At 46.6% G+C, this 18,741-nt stretch overlaps 2 protein-coding genes across 4 annotated transcripts in view; both read left to right on the forward strand.

Moving 5' to 3' along the window:
- Nucleotides 1-7,756, forward strand: part of Fam117a (family with sequence similarity 117 member A) — a 43,844-nt gene extending 36,088 nt beyond the window's left edge. Inside the window, exons 4-9 of one of the 2 annotated variants that reach the window (XM_046420455.2) lie at nucleotides 17-127; nucleotides 559-693; nucleotides 1,934-2,132; nucleotides 3,350-3,500; nucleotides 5,411-5,448; nucleotides 6,532-6,708. In XM_046420455.2, the coding sequence (XP_046276411.1) occupies nucleotides 17-127; nucleotides 559-693; nucleotides 1,934-2,132; nucleotides 3,350-3,500; nucleotides 5,411-5,448; nucleotides 6,532-6,560 (663 nt within the window). In that variant the 3' untranslated portion in view covers nucleotides 6,561-6,708. Of the gene's footprint in view, nucleotides 1-16; nucleotides 128-558; nucleotides 694-1,933; nucleotides 2,133-3,349; nucleotides 3,501-5,410; nucleotides 5,449-6,531 lie in introns of both variants that reach the window. The other variant, XM_046420454.2, reaches the window with a different exon arrangement.
- A 2,437-nt stretch (nucleotides 7,757-10,193) lies between these two features.
- Slc35b1 (solute carrier family 35 member B1) lies at nucleotides 10,194-16,707 on the forward strand. 2 transcript variants are annotated; one of them, XM_046420456.2, is made up of 9 exons: nucleotides 10,194-10,419; nucleotides 11,241-11,344; nucleotides 11,920-12,050; nucleotides 12,342-12,372; nucleotides 12,966-13,123; nucleotides 13,914-14,040; nucleotides 14,942-15,048; nucleotides 15,222-15,375; nucleotides 15,971-16,707. In XM_046420456.2, the coding sequence occupies exons 1-9, from the start codon at nucleotides 10,208-10,210 to the stop codon at nucleotides 16,021-16,023; spliced, it is 1,077 nt and encodes a 358-aa protein (XP_046276412.1). In that variant the 5' UTR covers nucleotides 10,194-10,207; the 3' UTR covers nucleotides 16,024-16,707. The 2 variants fall into 2 exon arrangements, with proteins under 2 accessions (XP_046276412.1, XP_046276413.1); XM_046420457.2 differs by having other exon boundaries at nucleotides 10,403-10,419; nucleotides 11,945-12,050.
- The last annotated feature ends 2,034 nt before the right edge of the window (nucleotides 16,708-18,741 follow it).

An 18,741-nucleotide genomic window follows, 5' to 3' on the forward strand; every position in this document is an offset into this window, starting at 1 on the left:
TCTTTCTGGCCTCTAGATTACCAAGTTGAAGCAACAGCTGCAGAGGACAAAGCTGAGCCGCAGTGGGAAGGAAAAAGAGCGGAGCTCCCCGCTCCAAGGGGACCATGCTGTGCGGGGAGCACTGAGGGTATGTGTTTCCTCCCCAGACACAGTCCCCTCTGTTTCCCTCCAGAGTGGACTCTCCTGGTGGGCAGAGTTCTCTTGGGTCTTACGGCTACTGAGTCCCACCACATTGCATGCTTTATGGCCACATGGGGGACAGGTGAAGTTTTAGTCCAAACTTGGATTTATCTGAGTGACACTGGAAAGGCTTCTTGCTGTTCTCTACCCATCCCTGAGCAGTTGAGGCAATGACTCTAAAATCACACTCTAGACCCCAAAGTCTCAACTCCCAGAGGAAACGCCACCAAATGGGCCAATAACAATCTGTAACTGTCACCAAATTGTCCTTTATTCACTGGGTCCTGCTGTGTGGACACCATTACCCTCTGGTCAGAACTGATAGCTGGATAGGTCTCGGTGGATCTTCACCTAATTGTTTCATTTGCCACCCCTCAGGCGTCGCCTCCCAGCTTCCCCTCAGGGTCTCCTGTCCTGCGACTCAGCCCCTGCCTGCACAGGAGCCTGGAAGGACTCAACCAAGAGCTGGAGGAGGTGTTTGTGAAGGAGCAGGGCGAAGAAGAACTGCTGAGAGTAAGTGGCAGCTGCTCCTTGTATGCACCAACGGGTGGACAGGCGGTGTCAGGGGAGATGGGCGTGCCCGTCTAGGCCTCTCAGGCTCTAGCTGTGTAAACAAGAATGGACAAACACCTGCCTACCAGAGCAACACGGGGAGCTCATTAGTCTCAAGTGGACTTAAGCAAAAAGGTGGCAGAGGGGGTGGCTGTACCTGGGGAAGGCTTTGTGATGGTGAATAGAGGAAAGGAGCAAGGATTGGTAGAGGAGAGGGTCCCCAGCAGGAAGCAGCAGGCAGGACCTCATTCTTCAGCCACATTGCCAGCTCACTATTCCTTGAATCTTTGGCAACTTTACCCACTTGTACCTCAGTTCATGCCATTGCCCTGTGGCCACTTCCCTCCCTCCAGCTTAACCTGGTAACACGCATCCATCCTCATGCCCAGTTGCCCCTGTGCAGCCTTCTCCCTGCCCCACTCCCAGGCAGAATTCTGTGCTACCTTTTCTGCAGTCTCAGGCACATTTTTATACTGACACAGTACAATTGGGGAATGCCAGTTGGACAGTATTAATATAATTCTAATGGGCACACTCCTCGGTTTATGATTTACCTCCTGGTTTATTTTTAATTTGGAAATATGCAGGATTTCATATACACCAAAACACATGTGTACAATTTAGTGAGCTGCGGGTACAAGAACTGTTGATGTTTAATAAGGAGGGAGCAAATAGGTATTTATACATGATAATCGTCTGCATACTCACCCTGCGATGGCTTACAGCACATCTTGGTGCCCTGTCTCTTGTGAAGGAGCAGGGTGAAGAGGAACTGCTGAGGGTGAGTGACACACTCATAGAGCACTAAATGTCAGTGCTATATGTGTCCCCCTGAATATAGCACTCACCATTGTGTTCCCAGAGCCCTGCCCACGAAGGTCCTTACCCTCATAAGGCTTATACACTAATGGGGGGACACATTGATCGACTGCACAAATGAATATGTGATTATACACTGGACTGCCAGTGCTAGGAGGGAAAAGAACAAAGTGCCATGGGAGGAGAAATGGGGTTTCTTTAGACTGAGGGGAAATGGAGTTGAGGTCAGGGAAATCAAGATCTCGAGCCCATGGTTTTCTATTGTGTGTGTGTTCTGAATAGAGGCTGAAAGGAAGGATGTGGGGAGTACCCTTCGGGTCATTGCAGTGCTGTAGGCCTGAAAAGATCCTGCAGTGAGAGTCTCCCCTTCTTTCTCTGTCAGATCCTTGAGGTCCCTGATGGACACCGTGCTCCTGCTCCTCCCCAGAATGGCAGCTGTGATCACTCCCTCCTACTGCTGGAGCCAGGCAACCTTGCCAGCTCTCCTTCCGTGCCCCTGGCATCCCCCCAGCCTTCTGGCAGGGCCAGCCGTGAGGAGCACCGGGGTGCCATTGAGCTGGCATCTGTCCCCAGTGACAAAGGTAAGCCACAGAGCAGAGGCAGCAGGACTGACATTGGACTGCAAGAAGGGTATCTCTCCCTTTTCCCACCCAGGAGTTTTAGGCCCAGCACGATTTGTGAGCCAAACGTTAGTCTTTCATTCTGTACACTATACTAACAGTAATGTCCCTTTCATGACATTCTGATTTGTAATTTATAAATTCTGTACCTATACTTTACTGAATCTTCAGTGGAGTCCAGAAGAGCAATCCTTCCTGTCCCTACTTTTGGCTGAGGGTTAGAGTGCTATAGTAGGAGGCCAGCACATCTCCGTTCGGGTGTCCACACTACTTGTTACCAGCATAAGCCTTCAGGGTGACTGGAAATGATCAAAAAATAAGAGAATGTGGTCCAGGGCCCAGTTTGACCAGACTGATATATGAACTTTCTGATTCCAAAGCCTGACTTTCTCCTGTGCCCTGACTTCTCATGGGGAAGAAGAGATAGGATTCCTGCCTCCTACTAATGATCCATATGTTATAAAGCACTGTGCCTACATCCCCTGATTTGATTCTCCCAGCCACTTCATGAGGTAGGCTGGTCAAGGGCACATGATGTAGGCTGGATTTCTCAGGGACAGAATGATCTAACAATACACATAGGTAAATAGAGCCACGAGTAACAAGGAATAAATGAGGTAAATGCAGATAAAGTGAATATTTGTAACCTAGGCAAAGTACAGTCTCTAGGTATAAAATAAGAAGAATTTTATCCTCTGATAAAATTTTATCCTGTGTAAAGGTGGTTCCTCAAAGTTAGTACAAGAGTGCTCCCTGCAAGGAGGGATGTATGTTCCAGACTGCAACAAGGAGAAGTCCTGGCATGCTGGCAGGTAGGGACAGTCAGGGGCATCACAGTCTCAGGAGAAGGCAAAGAGGGATGCCATATAGGATTCCTCTACCTCCAGTCTTCTTCTACCTCCCAAGAGTACAGTATTATAAGACCTTCTTTTCCCATCAACTCCACTGTTCTTGTATTCTGTCATATGTTATGTATGTTTGTAAGCTACCTCAAAGGCTTTTTAATGTGAATATGAAACAGAGCAGCCTGGTTAGCATAACCACTACCACCTACTTTATCACGTACCTCCCAGCCTCACCCCTTTACACCCAAGGTCTGAGCTGAGGAATGCAGTAATGTCCCTTTCATGACATTCATTTCATGTCCCTTCTGGGACTCAGCCTTACTTTGTTTGCAGCCTATTCTCCAGGTCACCCAGCCTTCCTTGAAGATGGCAGCCCATCTCCAGTCCTTGCCTTTGCTGCCTCCCCTCGGCCCAATCACAGCTATGTCTTCAAACGGGAGCCCCCAGAAGGCTGTGAGAGAGTGCGCGTGTTTGAAGAGGCCACGTGAGTTCATCAAGTGGATGGGGTGTGGGAGGGAGGGACAAAGATGGAGGTCAAGCCCTATGTTATCCCACCTGCCAGGCCCTTTTCACTCTTGCACTCTGTCTTGTCTAGAGGTGTTGGCAACATCAGATTTTCAGTATTGCAGTTTTCTCATGATCAAACTTGTTGACATTACCTACTCTGAGCACTTAAATCTTTGCTTATCATTATCTCCATAGAAACCTGTTCTCTGCCCACATGCCAGCCATAAGCACAGCAGGAGCTGAAAAGGAAAGATATCAGAAACTTCAGCCCTTTGTTTCTTCCATTTTTATTTTTTTATCCCTAGGGAAAGTGTGAGAATTTGCTAAACCATGATCAGAGAGAGGGAGAGAGAGAACATACTAATAGTTCTTCACCCTGTGGCTGTAATGGATCAAGTATCATGAACTTGCAGACAGAAAGTTCCAGACCTTGCAAGTAAGGACTGTGGAATATTCCCAAACCAGACTGGATAGTTCAGAGGCCATTCTTTTGTGATTTCTTTACAGTTCCTCCTGTTAGCAGAAGATTGAGAGGTCACCTTCCAAAGGTACACACAGAACCCCTTAGCAGGCCCCATAGAGGGCCTCTGGTTTCTCCTGCAGCTTCATATCCATCAGGGCAGATTCACATTGGAAGTCGTGGTTTCAGTGGCAGTCAGGGAGTTCAGTCATGGTGTGTGAGTGAAGCTTTAGCTAGGACTGGGTTCTGGGCATTGAGGGTACCATTTGTATCTCAAACAATAGAGAAGACAACCCATGAGGGTAGGAGTTTGTTCCTGCTGTTGCTGTTGCCTGGTGTCCTTTAAGAATGAGGTGTTGTGGAAGCAAAAGGCCAGCACTTACAGCTTAAGCAGATCTCAGGCTCTTGTGTCCTCCGTCACTCCATGTTATAGGTTAATAGTCACATCCTGGAAATGCTGGTAGAAATTAGGCTATTGCATGTCCTGATTCTTTCACAGACTCATAATGCCGGAAGTAGTCTTCAAGTCATCTCATCTAGCTTTCTGCCTCTGCGTTACCCCTGTAAGAGAGTGTGACTGATCCGTTGTTTTCTAAGACATCCTGGGTCTGAAATTCTGTAGCTCATGAGGTCTCTTCATTTCACCATCTTTCCTTTGGGGAGTTCTCGTGTACAGTGAGTTTTTTTGGCGACATTTTCCTCTTCTTAGCTGCTGTCTCCTCTGAGATCGCTTAGATTTCTCAGGGAGGGTATCTGGCTGCTCAGGGTTATGCTGGTTGCACTCATGTTCTTTGTTGCTTGGTCTCCCCTAGTCACACACCAAAAACATTCCCTCTTCTGCCCATTCCCCACTCCTCCATAAAGAGGGGTTCTTTTAAATCCTTCTCTGGTGGGAACAGCTTGCCACTGAAGTCTCCGGTCCCACAGGCCTTCCCCTGGCACAGTGGCCTATCACGCCTGCCACCTCTTCCCACTTTGTGCCAGAACTCTGCTCTTCTTCTCCCATCTCACTCTTCTTCTTAGGCCTTGGAATTATTAGGATTCTAGGATTAAAATGGAAAATAATGTATCAATTTTTACCCTAAGTGTGTTTTTCTTTTTTCTTTTTCTTTTTTTTTTTTTTTTTGCTGTGCTGGGGATTGAACTGAGGGCCTTGTGCATGGGAGGCAAGTACTCTACCAACTGAGCTAGATCTCCAGCCCCCTAAGTGGGTTTTTCCATGTATATTTTCCTTCAATCAAAAGAACCAGTAAAGGGAACCACTAGTGATGGAGCTCCATCATCTTCCCACACCTTTGTCTTCTCACTGGGAGCCTCACAGCCAGCAGCTTCTCAGGGCTGCTTCACTCCAGACACTTTTTATCATAAGGATTCCTTACTCAGGAGCTCACTGAACTCACCTCTTTTCATCCTTCCATTTCTTCCAGTGGTCAGAAGGGAAGAGATGATTCTTCCCACTTTAAAGGTGAGACGTGGGGAGTCAGAATCCAGACCTTCTGAGAAAGTCTAACAGCCTTTCTCATAGTTGTTGCTGTCCTTTCCTCCCAGTGAAAGTTTTTGATAATCCTACCTTCCAAACCTGCTCAAGAATTAGAATCTTCAGGACAATTATTTCAATGGGAGACATATTTGCCCTGAGGTAGATATTTGACAATGTTAAGAGACATTTTTAGTTGTCATAAGTGTGTATGAAGGGGAAAGAACATAGTACTGTGGGTATTGCTACTGTCCTGGGCAGAGGCCAGGAATGCTGTTAAACATCCTGCGATCTCAGGACAGTGCTTTCCCACTCTCGCCTCTGCAAAAAATTATGCAGCTCAAAATGTCAGAAGCACTAAGGCCAAGAACCCTGCTTTAGGCTATAAAGTCTTAGAATGGTCACTGTGCCTAGATCTCTGCCTTCAGGCATGTGGTCTGCCCCTCAAACACTACTCCCTGGAGAAAATTTTCCAATGAAAAGATCCCTTGGTCTCCTAGAATCACATTACTGGGAACTGTTCCTCCTATTTCTAGCTAAATTGTGTTTCATCTGTTTAGCCATATTTTTAAAAAATAGAGAGCTGAGGAGCCTAAAGACTATAGCCTTTCATTTTTTGATCGATCAAGTTACTCTCCTGTTTGAGCTGGGTGCAGTGACATCCCTGCAACTTGGGAGGCTGAGGCAAGAGGATCACAAGTTCAAGGCCAGCCTGGGCAATTTAGAGCTTCTCAAAATTAAAAAGGGTTGGGGATGTAGCCTTGTGGTAAAGCACCCTTGGGTTCAATCCCCAGTGCCATTTAAAATAAAAAAGCTAGGGCTGGGGATGTGGCTCAAGTGGTAGCGCGCTCGCCTGGCATGTGCAAGGCTTGTGCAAGGTTTGATCATCAGCACCACATAAAAATAAAATAAAGATATTGTGTCTATCTAAAACTAAAAAATAAATATTAAAAAAAAATAAAAAGCTACCATCCTGTTTGAGCAGAGACCCAGCTCCCTGGCTGCTGGCAACCTCTCTCACTGGCCACTTTTCTGTGTGTTTGTATGTGTTTGTCTCTCTCCATCCTCCAGGTCCCCAGGTCCTGACCTGGCCTTCCTGACTTCCTGTCCTGACAAGAACAAAGTCCATTTCAACCCGACTGGCTCAGCCTTCTGCCCTGTCAGCTTGATGAAGCCACTTTTCCCTGGCATGGGCTTCATCTTCCGTAACTGCCCCTCAAGCCCGGGGTCTCCCCTTCCCCCTGCCAGCCCCAGGGCACCGACTCGGAAGGATCCAGAGGCCTCCAAGGCCTCCCCACTGCCATTCGAGCCATGGCAGCGCACCCCACCATCAGAAGAGTCTGTGCTTTTCCAGAGCTCCCTGGTGGTTTGAGGGGACCCCCCCCAACTTTACCATGGAGACCAGTGCCTTGGTGGCAGGCCCCTCTCTAGCTCCCCAAGCAGGGGGATGGAGGAGCCCTTCCCTCTCGGCCTTCGAGCACTTTCACTTATTGTGTCAAAGCCCCAGGTCCTCTTTCTGATGGACACCAGCCCCTCCAAATGTGAGGGGACTTGCCTTCTCCTTTAGCAGCTGGGCAGCTGACAACTCACACCTGTGTACCTGCCGCTTCCCTCACTCAGTGGAAACTCACCCAAGAAGGTCTTGAGTTTCCCACCCCAGGATGCAAGTCCAAATGACTTATAGGAGGCTCCTGTTGTGGTGGAGTAAGCTGGCTGTGATTGAAGGAGAGGGGAAGGCCAAGTTCAAATCCCTCTCCACCTCCAGAAACACGGAAGAGCAGCCCAGAAGGCAGACACCCCAGCTCCGTGCCTCCCTCTCTTTGGAGGAGCTGACCAAAGCGGCCCTAGAGGGCCACAACACTTGACCAATTCAGCTGCTGGCAGAGGGAGGAACCAAGTATTTCCCAAGTGGCATTTTCATCTCACTTTCACCCTGACTAAAGATTGTCTTAAGCAGCAGCCCAGCCCCAGGTGGGTGGCAGGGGAGAGGGAGGGCTGGCATTCCTCCAGGTGGCAAGTGGTGACTCTACACCCTCCACCTGCCCCAGGGCTGGGCTGGATTAGAAAAATGCCTATTTTTCTTGTATCAATGTAGAAACTCTATTTTCTCCCAAAGACACTATTTTTGCAGCTGTTTGAAGTTTGTATATTTTCCGTACTGCAGAGCTTACACAAAATTGAAGAAGAATGTTAATGTTCCAAGTTTTCTTATCTTGTGTTTAGAGATTTTTTTTTTTTTTTCAGATCTTGGTGTTAATAGACCAAATAAATCAATACGTATTCCCAGCAGCTTGAAGTTCTGTTTAAATACCTGTGATAGGAGGAGTGGGGCTGAGATACAGGGTACCATATTCATCACTTGGTCTTGTCTTCAAGAGAAGGAGCCCTTACTTAATATATAACTAGTGGGCTTGGGTGCTGTATGAATTCTTCCCAAGAATAACAACAACAACAACAAAAAAAAACAGGTCCAAGAAAAATCTTTCCAGAATGGTGTGTCCTGGAGGTGGGGTGCGGGAATCATTAGGGAAATTACCTGTTTCTCTATGAGTCTAAGCCGAATGGGTTTCAGAGAGGAAAGAAGGTGACCAAGGAAAGACAGTATGCCCTTGCACTGGCAAGGGGGACAAGACCAGGGAAGACTATTCAGGTGGACTCCCATGGCACAGTAAAGAAGGCTTTGCTCCCATTGGGTATTCTCAGTGAGTACCCCCCAGCACAGTGTGCAACCTTAGAGAATACAAAGAAACCGTCCTTGCCCTTTTGCAGTCTCTCGGTCCAGTGCTGCACCTGTAAGAGTTCTGAGGCTTTTGGTGAAAATTTGAATAATCACCAAACATTCTGACAGTGCTTTGGAATTCACAAAGCATTCTCACAAAGGACATCCCCACTGCATAGATGGAAAGTTGACAACCGGAAGGAGAGTCACAATAATGATATAAATAACTCTACCTATCTCAGGCCACTTGTAACTACCATTCATGGGCTTGGTAAAGCAGCAGATACCGTGTTAGGTGCTTCATATGAAATGCCATCAAAATATGACAACCACCCAAGGAGAGAAATGTAATAAGTCCCATTGTACTGATGTGGGAAGGTCAAAAAGATTGAATAACTTTTCCCAAAAGACAGACACATAGTGGGGGAGCTAGGATTGGAAACCTGATCATTTGAATTCATTGTCCATGCTTCTAATGACAGTGCTCTCCTGCTTGTTATTATATTCCCATTAATTTTACATGAGGAAACTTGACTCAGAGGTCAGGTGAATTGTTTGAGGTCCCAGCTGGCAAAGAAGCAGAGCTAGAACTAGAACTCAGGTCTGGTCCCAGCTCCTGTTTGGTTCCCAGGAAGTGCCACCTGATTCAGTGGAGTAAGCTAAGAGGCAAGAGAGCAAAGGTGTGGGGACCCCTGTCTCCCACCCATAAAAAGAGCTGGGGACAGACCCTGTATTCTATCTACTACTCCTCCCACTCCATGAAAGATATCTGGCTTGCCCCCAAAGCCTTAGTGAGTCAGGCCCCAGGCGATGGGTGTGGTGCTGCCCAGCGTTTCCTTCCTTTGCCTGAGGTGGTGCCAAAGGAATAAGCTGCTAGAGAGAAGCTCAGAGTCCAAGGGACCACCTGAGAATTGGGCCAGTTGTTAAGTGGAGGGTTGGGGGTGGCAGTGGAAAGACCTGGTGTCAGTCTTGCCCTGGCAATTCTGTTCAGCGGGTGGAGATCTAACCCTTGGATGCGGGGTGGGGGGGGGGGAGGTCCCAAGAGGGCTTAATAATGGTGGGAAAGAAGCTGGGGGGCAGCCAAAGTATTTGCTCCATTGTTGGTGAGCTGGAAGGCCTTGAAGAAAATTCACTTCAATAAGCTTGCATTTCCACCTCCAGGATGTGATGAAATAAGATCGGAGTTGAGAAACAGTAATGACCAATAATATCTTAAATTTCCACATCACAATTTACAGTTTTTTTTTTATTGTTGGTTGTTCAAAACATTACAAATTTCTTGATATATCATATTTCACACTTTGATTCAAGTGGGTCACAATTTACAGTTTATAAAACACTTTCATAAACCTCAGCTCATTTGATCCTCAGGACAGTGAAGGGGCGACAACGCGGCTATTACTAATTATCTCTAGTTTTCTGAACGTGGCTCAGAATTTAGGCTACATGTGTAGGATGCCCGGATCTAAAGTGACAAGAGCCCTGACCCACCGCTTTGTAAAGAGCCCTGCTCCTCTAAGCCAGGCCTTGAACGCTCTGGAGGAGTCCGCTCGAGTTGCTGACGCTACGTAGCAGCTAGAGGGCGCCAAGGCTCCACCTGCTTCTTGGTGTTAGGACCCAGCAGAAGCCGGGCTGCAGACCCGTAGAAAGACTATTCGATGGGCTCCGCCGGCGCCCCTCCTCCTTCCCCGCCCACCTGTCTATCTTCACGCAGTGCAGCCAATTGGTGACCTCCACATCCTTATACGTCATCATCACACGCCCGGGTATCTCCCAAGCCACCCCGGTGAGCTCCGGGTTGCAGTTGTCTTCGGAATTGCCTGGTCAAAAGAATCTCTTTAGCGAGGCGTTAACCTTGCGAATTCCTACTCCTCTGACCACCAGGAATGGAGTCAAGGTCTCAGCGTCGCTCTTCTTTCCTAGAAGGCGGTCGCTGGGTTCTAAGGAATTTCCCTCTCGGCAGCCCTGAGCTGGCAATTCTGGAGGTGACTTCTGGGGCCTAGTGAGAGGCGGTCGCATGCAGCTCCTATGAGGCCCCTGCCGCCGGTCGGCGATGTCCGCCTGGAGTTGTCGCCTCCGCCGCCGGTGCCGTTACCGGCTGTGAGCGGGTCTGTGGTCGGCTCGTCCGGGCGTCTCATGGCCGCTAGCAAATCTCTGGTGCCCGACCGGCTGCGCCTGCCGCTCTGCTTCCTTGGTGTCTTTGTCTGCTATTTCTACTATGGGATCCTGCAGGAAAAGATGTGAGCGGACCCCCGGGGAGGGAACGCAGACATTCCCCCTCACCCAGTCCTCTCTGCCCAGCCTGCGTTCCAGTTCTCAGACTTTCATTTTCTGGCCCTGGGCTTTCCTCTTGTTCTTCCGCCTGGCTCTGGCCCTCCTAGTATTCCGCTACGTATGTATCCCCAGCTGAGCCACCCGCTAATTCCAAAACACCAGAGTTGGCCTCTGGATTTTCGGTACCTGGTTAATTTTCTTCCTTTAGTGTTTTTGCTCTTGCTGGTTTCAAGAACCTGGAACTGCTGGGCGTGGTGGTGCACGCCTGTAAGCCCAGCGGCTGGGGAGGCTAAGGCTGGAAAATCCCAAGTTCAAAGCCAGTCTCAGCAACTTAGCGAGACCCTGTCTCAAAATAAAATAACAACAACAATAACAAAAAACCTGGAACTTCTACCCCAGAGCAGGTTTCCTTGACCTGAACCAGCTGCTCTTTGAAACTCCCAGATGCTTGCACCCAGCCTGTTCTTTTGCTCTCGGCTTTGCTGTCTAGCGCAAATACTTCTGCCTGGGGTACTTCGTTTCACTGTCAAATTTTACTTGTGTCCTTTATCTCTCTCCTTTATGGATATTATTTCCTTCGACTGTGGGATACTGAGGTGCCTATTGTCTCGATCCAATAAAATCAACCCCTTTTGTAAATGAGCCCAGTGATCCTCACAGACATTTTCTTCCTACATCCAAAGAGGAAAGATAACTCCAAAGCCTTCAGTGGCTCTGGACACACTAGATGAAATTGAATGAAGTATACTAATTTCCCCCTTTTTTTTCTCATGCATTTTATTTTTAGAACAAGAGGAAAATATGGGGAGGGAGCCAAACAGGAGACGTTCACCTTTGCCTTAACCCTAGTCTTCATCCAGTGTGTGATCAATGCTGTGTTTGCCAAGATCTGTGAGTACCTAAATAGTAAATTGTTGAATGTCCCCCACCTCCTGCCACCCTGGGCATTAGGCATTGATTCACCTTAAATTTTACTTTTTCAAACTCCACCCACTTTAGTAATCACACAACCTCTCTGCAGTCTGTAAAACTAATAATTTTGAAATGAGATTAAATATTATTTCCTTACATAGCCCAACTTTTGAGTTAGAAATATGCAGAAAGTGGATCTTTTGTGTTCTAAATCCCTATTGAGAATACTTGAAAACTTTTTTTCCTTTGGCCCTTTGACTTTCCTTTGTGTGTCATCTTCAAACATGTTTTGAACTTTTTTTGTTTCCAGGAGACTAGCAGCAGGGCTAAGTCCTCTCTTGAATGGAATGAGATCCCCATCTCCACCCAACATGTCATCTTGTGTTAGGATCAGGTGGAATTGGGGAGTTGAATAATTTTCAGCGATTCCTCAGTCTAAGAAAATAGAAATAGTTTGGCAAATTCCTTTCATGCAGCTTCAACTTTTGCTTAGTGGTCCATCCTAGCCCCACCAGGTTTCTCTTGTATGTTTTTTTTTCTTCTTCTTCTCCCAGTGATCCAGTTTTTTGACACTGCCAGGGTGGATCGTACTCGGAGCTGGCTCTATGCTGCCTGTTCTTTGTCCTATTTGGGTGCTATGGTCTCCAGCAACTCAGCACTACAGTTTGTCAACTATCCAACTCAGGTGAAACTTCAGGGTGGGATGAGTGTTGGCTCAGAATTGTTTGAAAAGAACTGAGGGGGCTTCTGTCATGTCTGTGACTTAAATAAAAAGAAACAGCCTTGGGAAACAGTATTTGAGAAATTCAGAGTATAAAACCTGGAGCTAGGGTATAGTGGTGGGTTGGGCAATGACAGGGCTGCTTTCTGAGGCTAATGTGCCCCATGTAAGCCCTTTGCTTACTTAATGTGACATGCAGTATGGTTCCTGGCATGTCATAAATGCTCAGAAATTATTTGCTGAATTTAATTTCAGGTCCTTGGTAAATCCTGCAAGCCAATCCCAGGTAAGCAGAAGAAGATGATCTCCATCTTCTGTCCTCACTTTTCCTGGAATAAGCTCACTTTTCCTCTGCCAGAGAGATCTGTGTCTCTCTGGATTTCATCATACCTTTCTCCAAAGAGTTTCCTTCAGTCCTTCTCCCTGCCCATCTAGGCATCTTTGCCATTTCCTGTGGTGTGTACCGGCTGGTAAACCTCAGTGCAAGCTGGAGACTAGCCTAGTCAGCTTCACGTGGTCAGTCATTTTGGTGTCCATGTGTTTACATTATTATTACATATCCTAAGTCCCATTTTGCTCATCAGTTTCTTTTTCTCAACCCCTCATCTTTCCCCACTGTTTCCCACTCATGCTGCATTTCTTCCCATAACTTTCACCTTTGTCCTCTACCTTTTCTCCGCCTTATACTCTACTCAAGCTTGTTGCTCAATCATCTTTATCTAGGTGCCAGCTTGGCACCCCTCCTCTCATTTTCTTTAGGACTTCTTTCTCAGACATTCTTTTCTTCCTGAGTCTTTTCTTGGCTCCTGGGAGGAGGGTAACTGGGGTAATTGATGCCTGTGAGTACCTGAATTTTCCTCTCTGTTTTTTTCCCTGTAGTCATGCTCCTTGGGGTGACCCTCTTGAAGAAGAAGTACCCATTGGCCAAGTACCTGTGTGTGTTGCTAATTGTGGCTGGAGTGGCCCTTTTCATGTACAAACCCAAGAAAGTAGTTGGGATGGAAGAACACACAATCGGCTATGGAGAATTACTCCTGGTATGCAGTCCTGGGGAGGGCAGACTTTTCTGGCAAAGTTAACCAGAGGACAGCCCTACTTTGGAGACAGAAGGCTAGTTACATGTCTTGAGAAAGGTTGTGGTACTCCTTGACCTCCATTTTTGGGCTCTGCTGAACCCATGATGGGAAGCCTGAAATATTTAACTACAGCTTCTGGGGAACAGTTAACTCTGAGGTTTGTGTCTAGATCATAATGTGAGGTCATGGAGACCTGAGAAAAAAGGAATAATGTAGCTCTTACTGTGAACTTCCAAGCAGTGTGGAGGCCAGGGTTAAAAATAATACACTGGGAGCTATTGCTTATGTGTTAGGGACCATTCCAAATCTTTTACATATTAATTGATTTTTACAACAATCTCCTAACACAGGTAATATTTTACAGATAGTGAAACCGAGGCTTGTTGTCCATGCTATTTAAATGGTGGAGTCAGGATTCCAAACCAGGCAGTCTGACCACAGAATCCATTATTTGAAGCACTGTACTTCAAGCTAGGAAACTAACCTGATGGGATTAGAGTTTTCCAGTTTTAATGAAAGCTCTACTCTATTATAGTTCCATTCTACAGCTCAGTTAGCCTGTCAATTCAGTGCCTGGGGGACGGACATCATCTCTGCCCACCTTCTACCCAGGACCAAATGACATCAGTGTTCCTAGGTCTCTGTCCTGGGGTAGTGGCTTTTTGAGGAGCCCTGAGGATAGGAATCCTGTGTCCTGAATTAGGGAGAGGACTTGGTGGTTGCATTGCAGGTTGCTCCCTTTCTTTCCCAGCTATTGTCTCTGACCTTGGATGGACTGACAGGTGTTTCCCAGGACCACATGCGGGCTCATTACCAAACAGGCTCCAACCACATGATGTTGAACATCAACCTTTGGTCGACATTGCTTCTAGGAGCTGGTAAGGAGCAGTTCTGCTATTCTTTCCATGTATCACCAGAGGGCAGACTGCACTTGTCCAGTTGATCCTATCTCTGCTGCCAGTTGCTTACTTTGTGCAGACCAGTGCTTGGTTCCAAGATGCCCTTCTGTCTAAACCCTGAGAAACCTTCCTGGAATGACCTGCACTAGCAGGATTTGCTTACTACCTGTCACTAATGCAACAGGGGGTCTCTCTGTGTGTCAGATATCATGGGAAGACACACATTGTAAAACACATGGAAGTACCTGGGAACTTTCCCTCTTAGAGGCAAACAAGATATTGGAATGGTGTTCATAGGAAACAAACAGGTATACACTGAATGCAGTTCAAATGTGAGTGCATTTTTCTCCCCTGGTACTGGGGATTGAACCCCAGGGAAACTCTACCACTGGACTATATCCCCAGCCCTTTTTATATTTTTAAACAGGGTCTCACTGAGTTTCCCTGGCTTATATTTTGCTTTGAAATGATTGTTTCCTAATTTTTCAAATCTGGGCACCTGTAGAAAGTATTTTTTGTGTAGCACATCAGGTTAATGGAGGAGGCTAGAGGTGGCTGGAGGTGACTAATGCAAGGAGCTTCTTTGAGTGAGAGGTGTATGGGTCACTATCTCCACAGCACCCAAGGATCTTTGCTGCCTCCAATCACTGGAGTGGAAGTAACTCCTTAACTTTCAAGCCTTTCTCACCAAATCAAGTCTTTAGTTAGTTTTTCTAATCAGAAAACAAAACAAAAACATGAGAAAGATGCATGACAGGCAATATAAAGGCACTACATGTAGTTTTCCATACTTATCCTCCTTCATAGTACTGGAGCAGACCATGCATAGGTGTGTGTGCCACATAAGATGTGCCATTTATCTTTCACTGTTTCTTCTTAGGAATCCTGTTCACTGGGGAGCTCTGGGAGTTCTTGAGCTTTGCTGAAAGGTACCCAATCATCATCTATAATATCCTGCTCTTTGGCCTGACTAGTGCCTTGGGTCAGGTGAGTTCTTGAGAGGGGATATCTTGGCTTCCTTGTGGTAGTGGCTGGTTCCTTAGGAAAGACTGGCCTGGCTGAGATAAGAAATGTCAAGATTAGCCCTGATGTCTGTTACTTTAGACCTAATGGTAAGATACCTAAGAATCAACCTGAGCCACCTTTCTCTCATTCTCTAGAGCTTCATCTTCATGACAGTTGTGTATTTTGGTCCCCTGACCTGCTCAATCATCACGACAACTCGGAAGTTCTTCACTATTTTGGCCTCTGTGATCCTCTTTGCCAACCCCATTAGCCTCATGCAGTGGGTAGGCACTGTGCTTGTGTTCCTGGGTAAGTTCCATCCAGAGAAGACACCTCTCTTGGCTACACAGAGGGGCGATGACAGAGCTCTTTATGTTTTTTCCCCTAAAATATATTTATGTATTTGAAAATTTAGCTGTTTTAGAGAAAACTTTCTCAAAAGAGAAAAGGAAGCATTATTTCTAATGTATTCTTCTTAGTGTGCTGTTCTTCAGTGGTCTCCTTCCACTGACTTGATTTACCCAGATCCTGAGCAAGACAAAATTATGCTATTCCCTACTAACATGTGATGACATAGATGAACTGAGAAAACTATCTTAGACATTCTGACTCAACTTTCTTTCAGTCTTGCTATATGTACACACACACACACACACACAAATATGAACATGTGAACATGCATGCGTGCACACACACATATTTGTCATTACCAGTATCTTGGTCATTTTTTTTTGTTTGTTTGTTTGGTGCTATTCTGTTGTCTCTGAGAAAGTTATGTAGAACCAGTGTTCTGAAATTCAGTTTATTTAAAGTCCCCATTTGGAGAACCAAGACTAACTCCCCAAAATCATTGGTAGGTTTTGTGTCTCCCCATGAAGCTAAGTCCATTTTCTCCTTTCCATAGGTCTTGGTCTTGATGCCAAGTTTGGGAAGGGAGCAAAGAAGACAACCCACTAGGAAGAGAGAGACTACCTCCACTCCAAGAATACTTAAGTTATTATCTCCAACAGTGACATCTCCTGGGAAAATGGACTTAGTAGTGATAAGGAACTGGGTTCCAGATTTTGTTTGTTTTTTGTTTTTGTTTTTTTTTTTTTTAATCAAAGGAAGCAAAATCACATATTCTAAAAAAAGCTCTTGGATTTTCACAAGATGAGTGGGCAGTTTCTGTTCTTGATCAACTGGGGCATAGTCTAGTACAAATAAAAAGAGAAGGAAGAGGCAGGGGTCTGCTCGCATCCCACTCTGCCCCTGGCCGCTCTCTTAGGTGTGGGTGGCATGGTTGTCCAAGTTATTCCCCAAGAGTCTGAGCATGATAAGGTAGAACCTTGAGAGATTGTATGATTGTATGGCTGTGCCAGCAGTCTCTGTTCCTGTGGGCAAAGCTCTGAATATGCTATGACAGGTGGCTGTTTTGTTATAGCTACAGATGTAGGCATCACTTCTTAAGTTTGGGTGGGCAAGCATGTCATGAAAAACCGAAGGTATATTCTCTCCTTATGAAGTACCTCAAGGTTAGGGTTAAATGAACCCAGATTCCCAGAGTTTGCTAGTTTTTCTCTTTTCCCCACTGCCTCTCTCAGCCAAAGCATGACAGAGAGACCCCATGCATGTAAAAAACATAAACAGCTTTGGAAAGTCTGTGAATGTACTTTTCCTATTCCCTCCCTCCATCTCTCCGTCTGTTCTCAGTCCACCTGGTCCCCTCCAGGGAGGCTGGATTAATCCCTCCTATTCCCCTGCCCCCCTTCAGCTGCGAAAGCATTGCAGTCCTCTGCCATCCTGGCTGTGCCAAGGTGTCACCATGCCAGCTTCTGCCTGTTGAAAGGGATGCTGGCGGAAGGCATGGTGGCTGAGTCCTGGCACAGAGCCTCTGTAGAGTTTTCTGGGTGGTAATGGGGGGATAAGGCGGAGCATGGAGCAGAGCCACCTGCCCACTGCTGCCTTCAGAGTTGGAAATCACAATCCTCCAAGGACCAAACTTTACACATGAAAGTGCATTTCCACCAGCTGCAACTTTCCCTCCATCTGTTCAACAGCCCCAGCCCCTTGGCTCTCCAGATGGGAGCGCGGCCTCCTTCCTGAGCACTGCCTTGGCACCCCTCCTCCCCCTGACTTTCAAGCCCTGCCTCACTTGCACTGATCTTGCTCCCTAGGGGCCAGGGTTTCACTGCAGCCCTGCCTCCCCAATGGCTCCTTCCCCCATTTTTAACTCTTCCTTGAGAAGTTTTAAGTACATCTGGCTGAACTAACTTCCTTTCTCCACCCTTTCCCCTCTGTTTTTTCATCCTGAAGGTTTCATCATTTGGCTTCTTGCCTGCTAGACTGATAGTTCTTCCAGTGTCTTCTGGAGATTAGTTAGATGGTTAGATCGAGTTACAGGGTCAGGGCTGACAAGCAAGCATCATCCAAGCCTGCTGTTTAAACAAGAGACATCTTCCTAGCTATCAGACTTGGCCCTTCCACCTCTTCCCTCTGCCATTCCCAACTAGCTGTCTCAAAAATGCCTAATACTAATCACCAAGAGCAAAGACCGGGTGACAGCAGCTCAGCACCCTGGAGAGATGGCTCACAGGGTAAGCCTGTTCTACCAGTGGTGGCTGGTCCTGTTCTAATGTGTTCACTCAATCTCTTGTCCATTCATCCAACATTTATTTCCTTCTGGATGCCACCCACTGTGAGCATGCTGGGAGTTCAGTTAAGTAGAACTAGTACTTACCCTCTAGGGGGCTCACAGTCTAATTGGGAGATAGGAAAACCGGATCACTGCTTCTCAGAAATGCAGGGATAACAACGAAGGAAGGTGTCCAGGCAAGGTGAGGTTTGACTGGAAAGTGTAGGAAGGTGAAAGTAGCAGATGGAGCTTGGCAGCATTGCCAAGCAGGAAAAGGGTTTTCAACTGCCTGACTGCTCCCCCTTTTACCCCTCTGGTCAGTTCCAGTGAGAACACATGGCAGGACAATAGTTTTCATTACTCAACGTGAAGATAATCTGAAAATGTTTTGTAAGCTGCCAGCTTATCCCGGGTGACATACTTACCTGTAGCATCACAGGGACCGAGAGTGCCAGATTTGACTAAAATCGGTACCACTGTAAGCTTGTAACATTAGGGCTGATAAATGTGAAATACCAGACAAGTTCAAACAGAAGCGTTGTTGATCACTAACCCTGGGCGGCCTGATGCCTCAGGTTTCTAAAGATCAAAGGACTTTCATCTGCAGTTAATTCTCAGCTATGTGCAGAAGGGAGGGAACCAGCATGCAAATTTCTCCAAGCCCTGTGTTTTTAGTTTGGGGCATGTTGTACTTATTTCTATTTTGGTCGAAGCATCAGGTCCACCTCCTTTGCTGTTCTTGCACAGGCTCATGGTATAGTGATTTTTCATTTCCTGTTTACCTCAGTCTACAGCAAGGGGAGGGACCCACAAATGTGATTTGGGATACCATCCTAGGATAAGCTATTCTGGAAGTAAACATTAAAAGAAATAAAAATCACATTGTTTTATAAAGGACTTCAATTGGCAGGAATTAAACATTAACTGGATAATCAATGAAATGGGTATTTAGGAATAAATGATGTGTTTTTCCACTGCCCTGTAATACCCTTGTGAAGAGGACTGAGCAAACTTCTGCATTTTTTAGAGATGGAAGAACCTAAAGGAGGGAATATAAGGTG

Source organism: Marmota monax, unplaced genomic scaffold, assembly GCF_021218885.2.
Source record: "Marmota monax isolate L192 unplaced genomic scaffold, Marmota_monax_Labrador192_F-V1.1 WCK01_AAM20220418_F8-fsc00064, whole genome shotgun sequence".
Lineage (NCBI taxonomy): Eukaryota > Metazoa > Chordata > Mammalia > Rodentia > Sciuridae > Marmota > Marmota monax.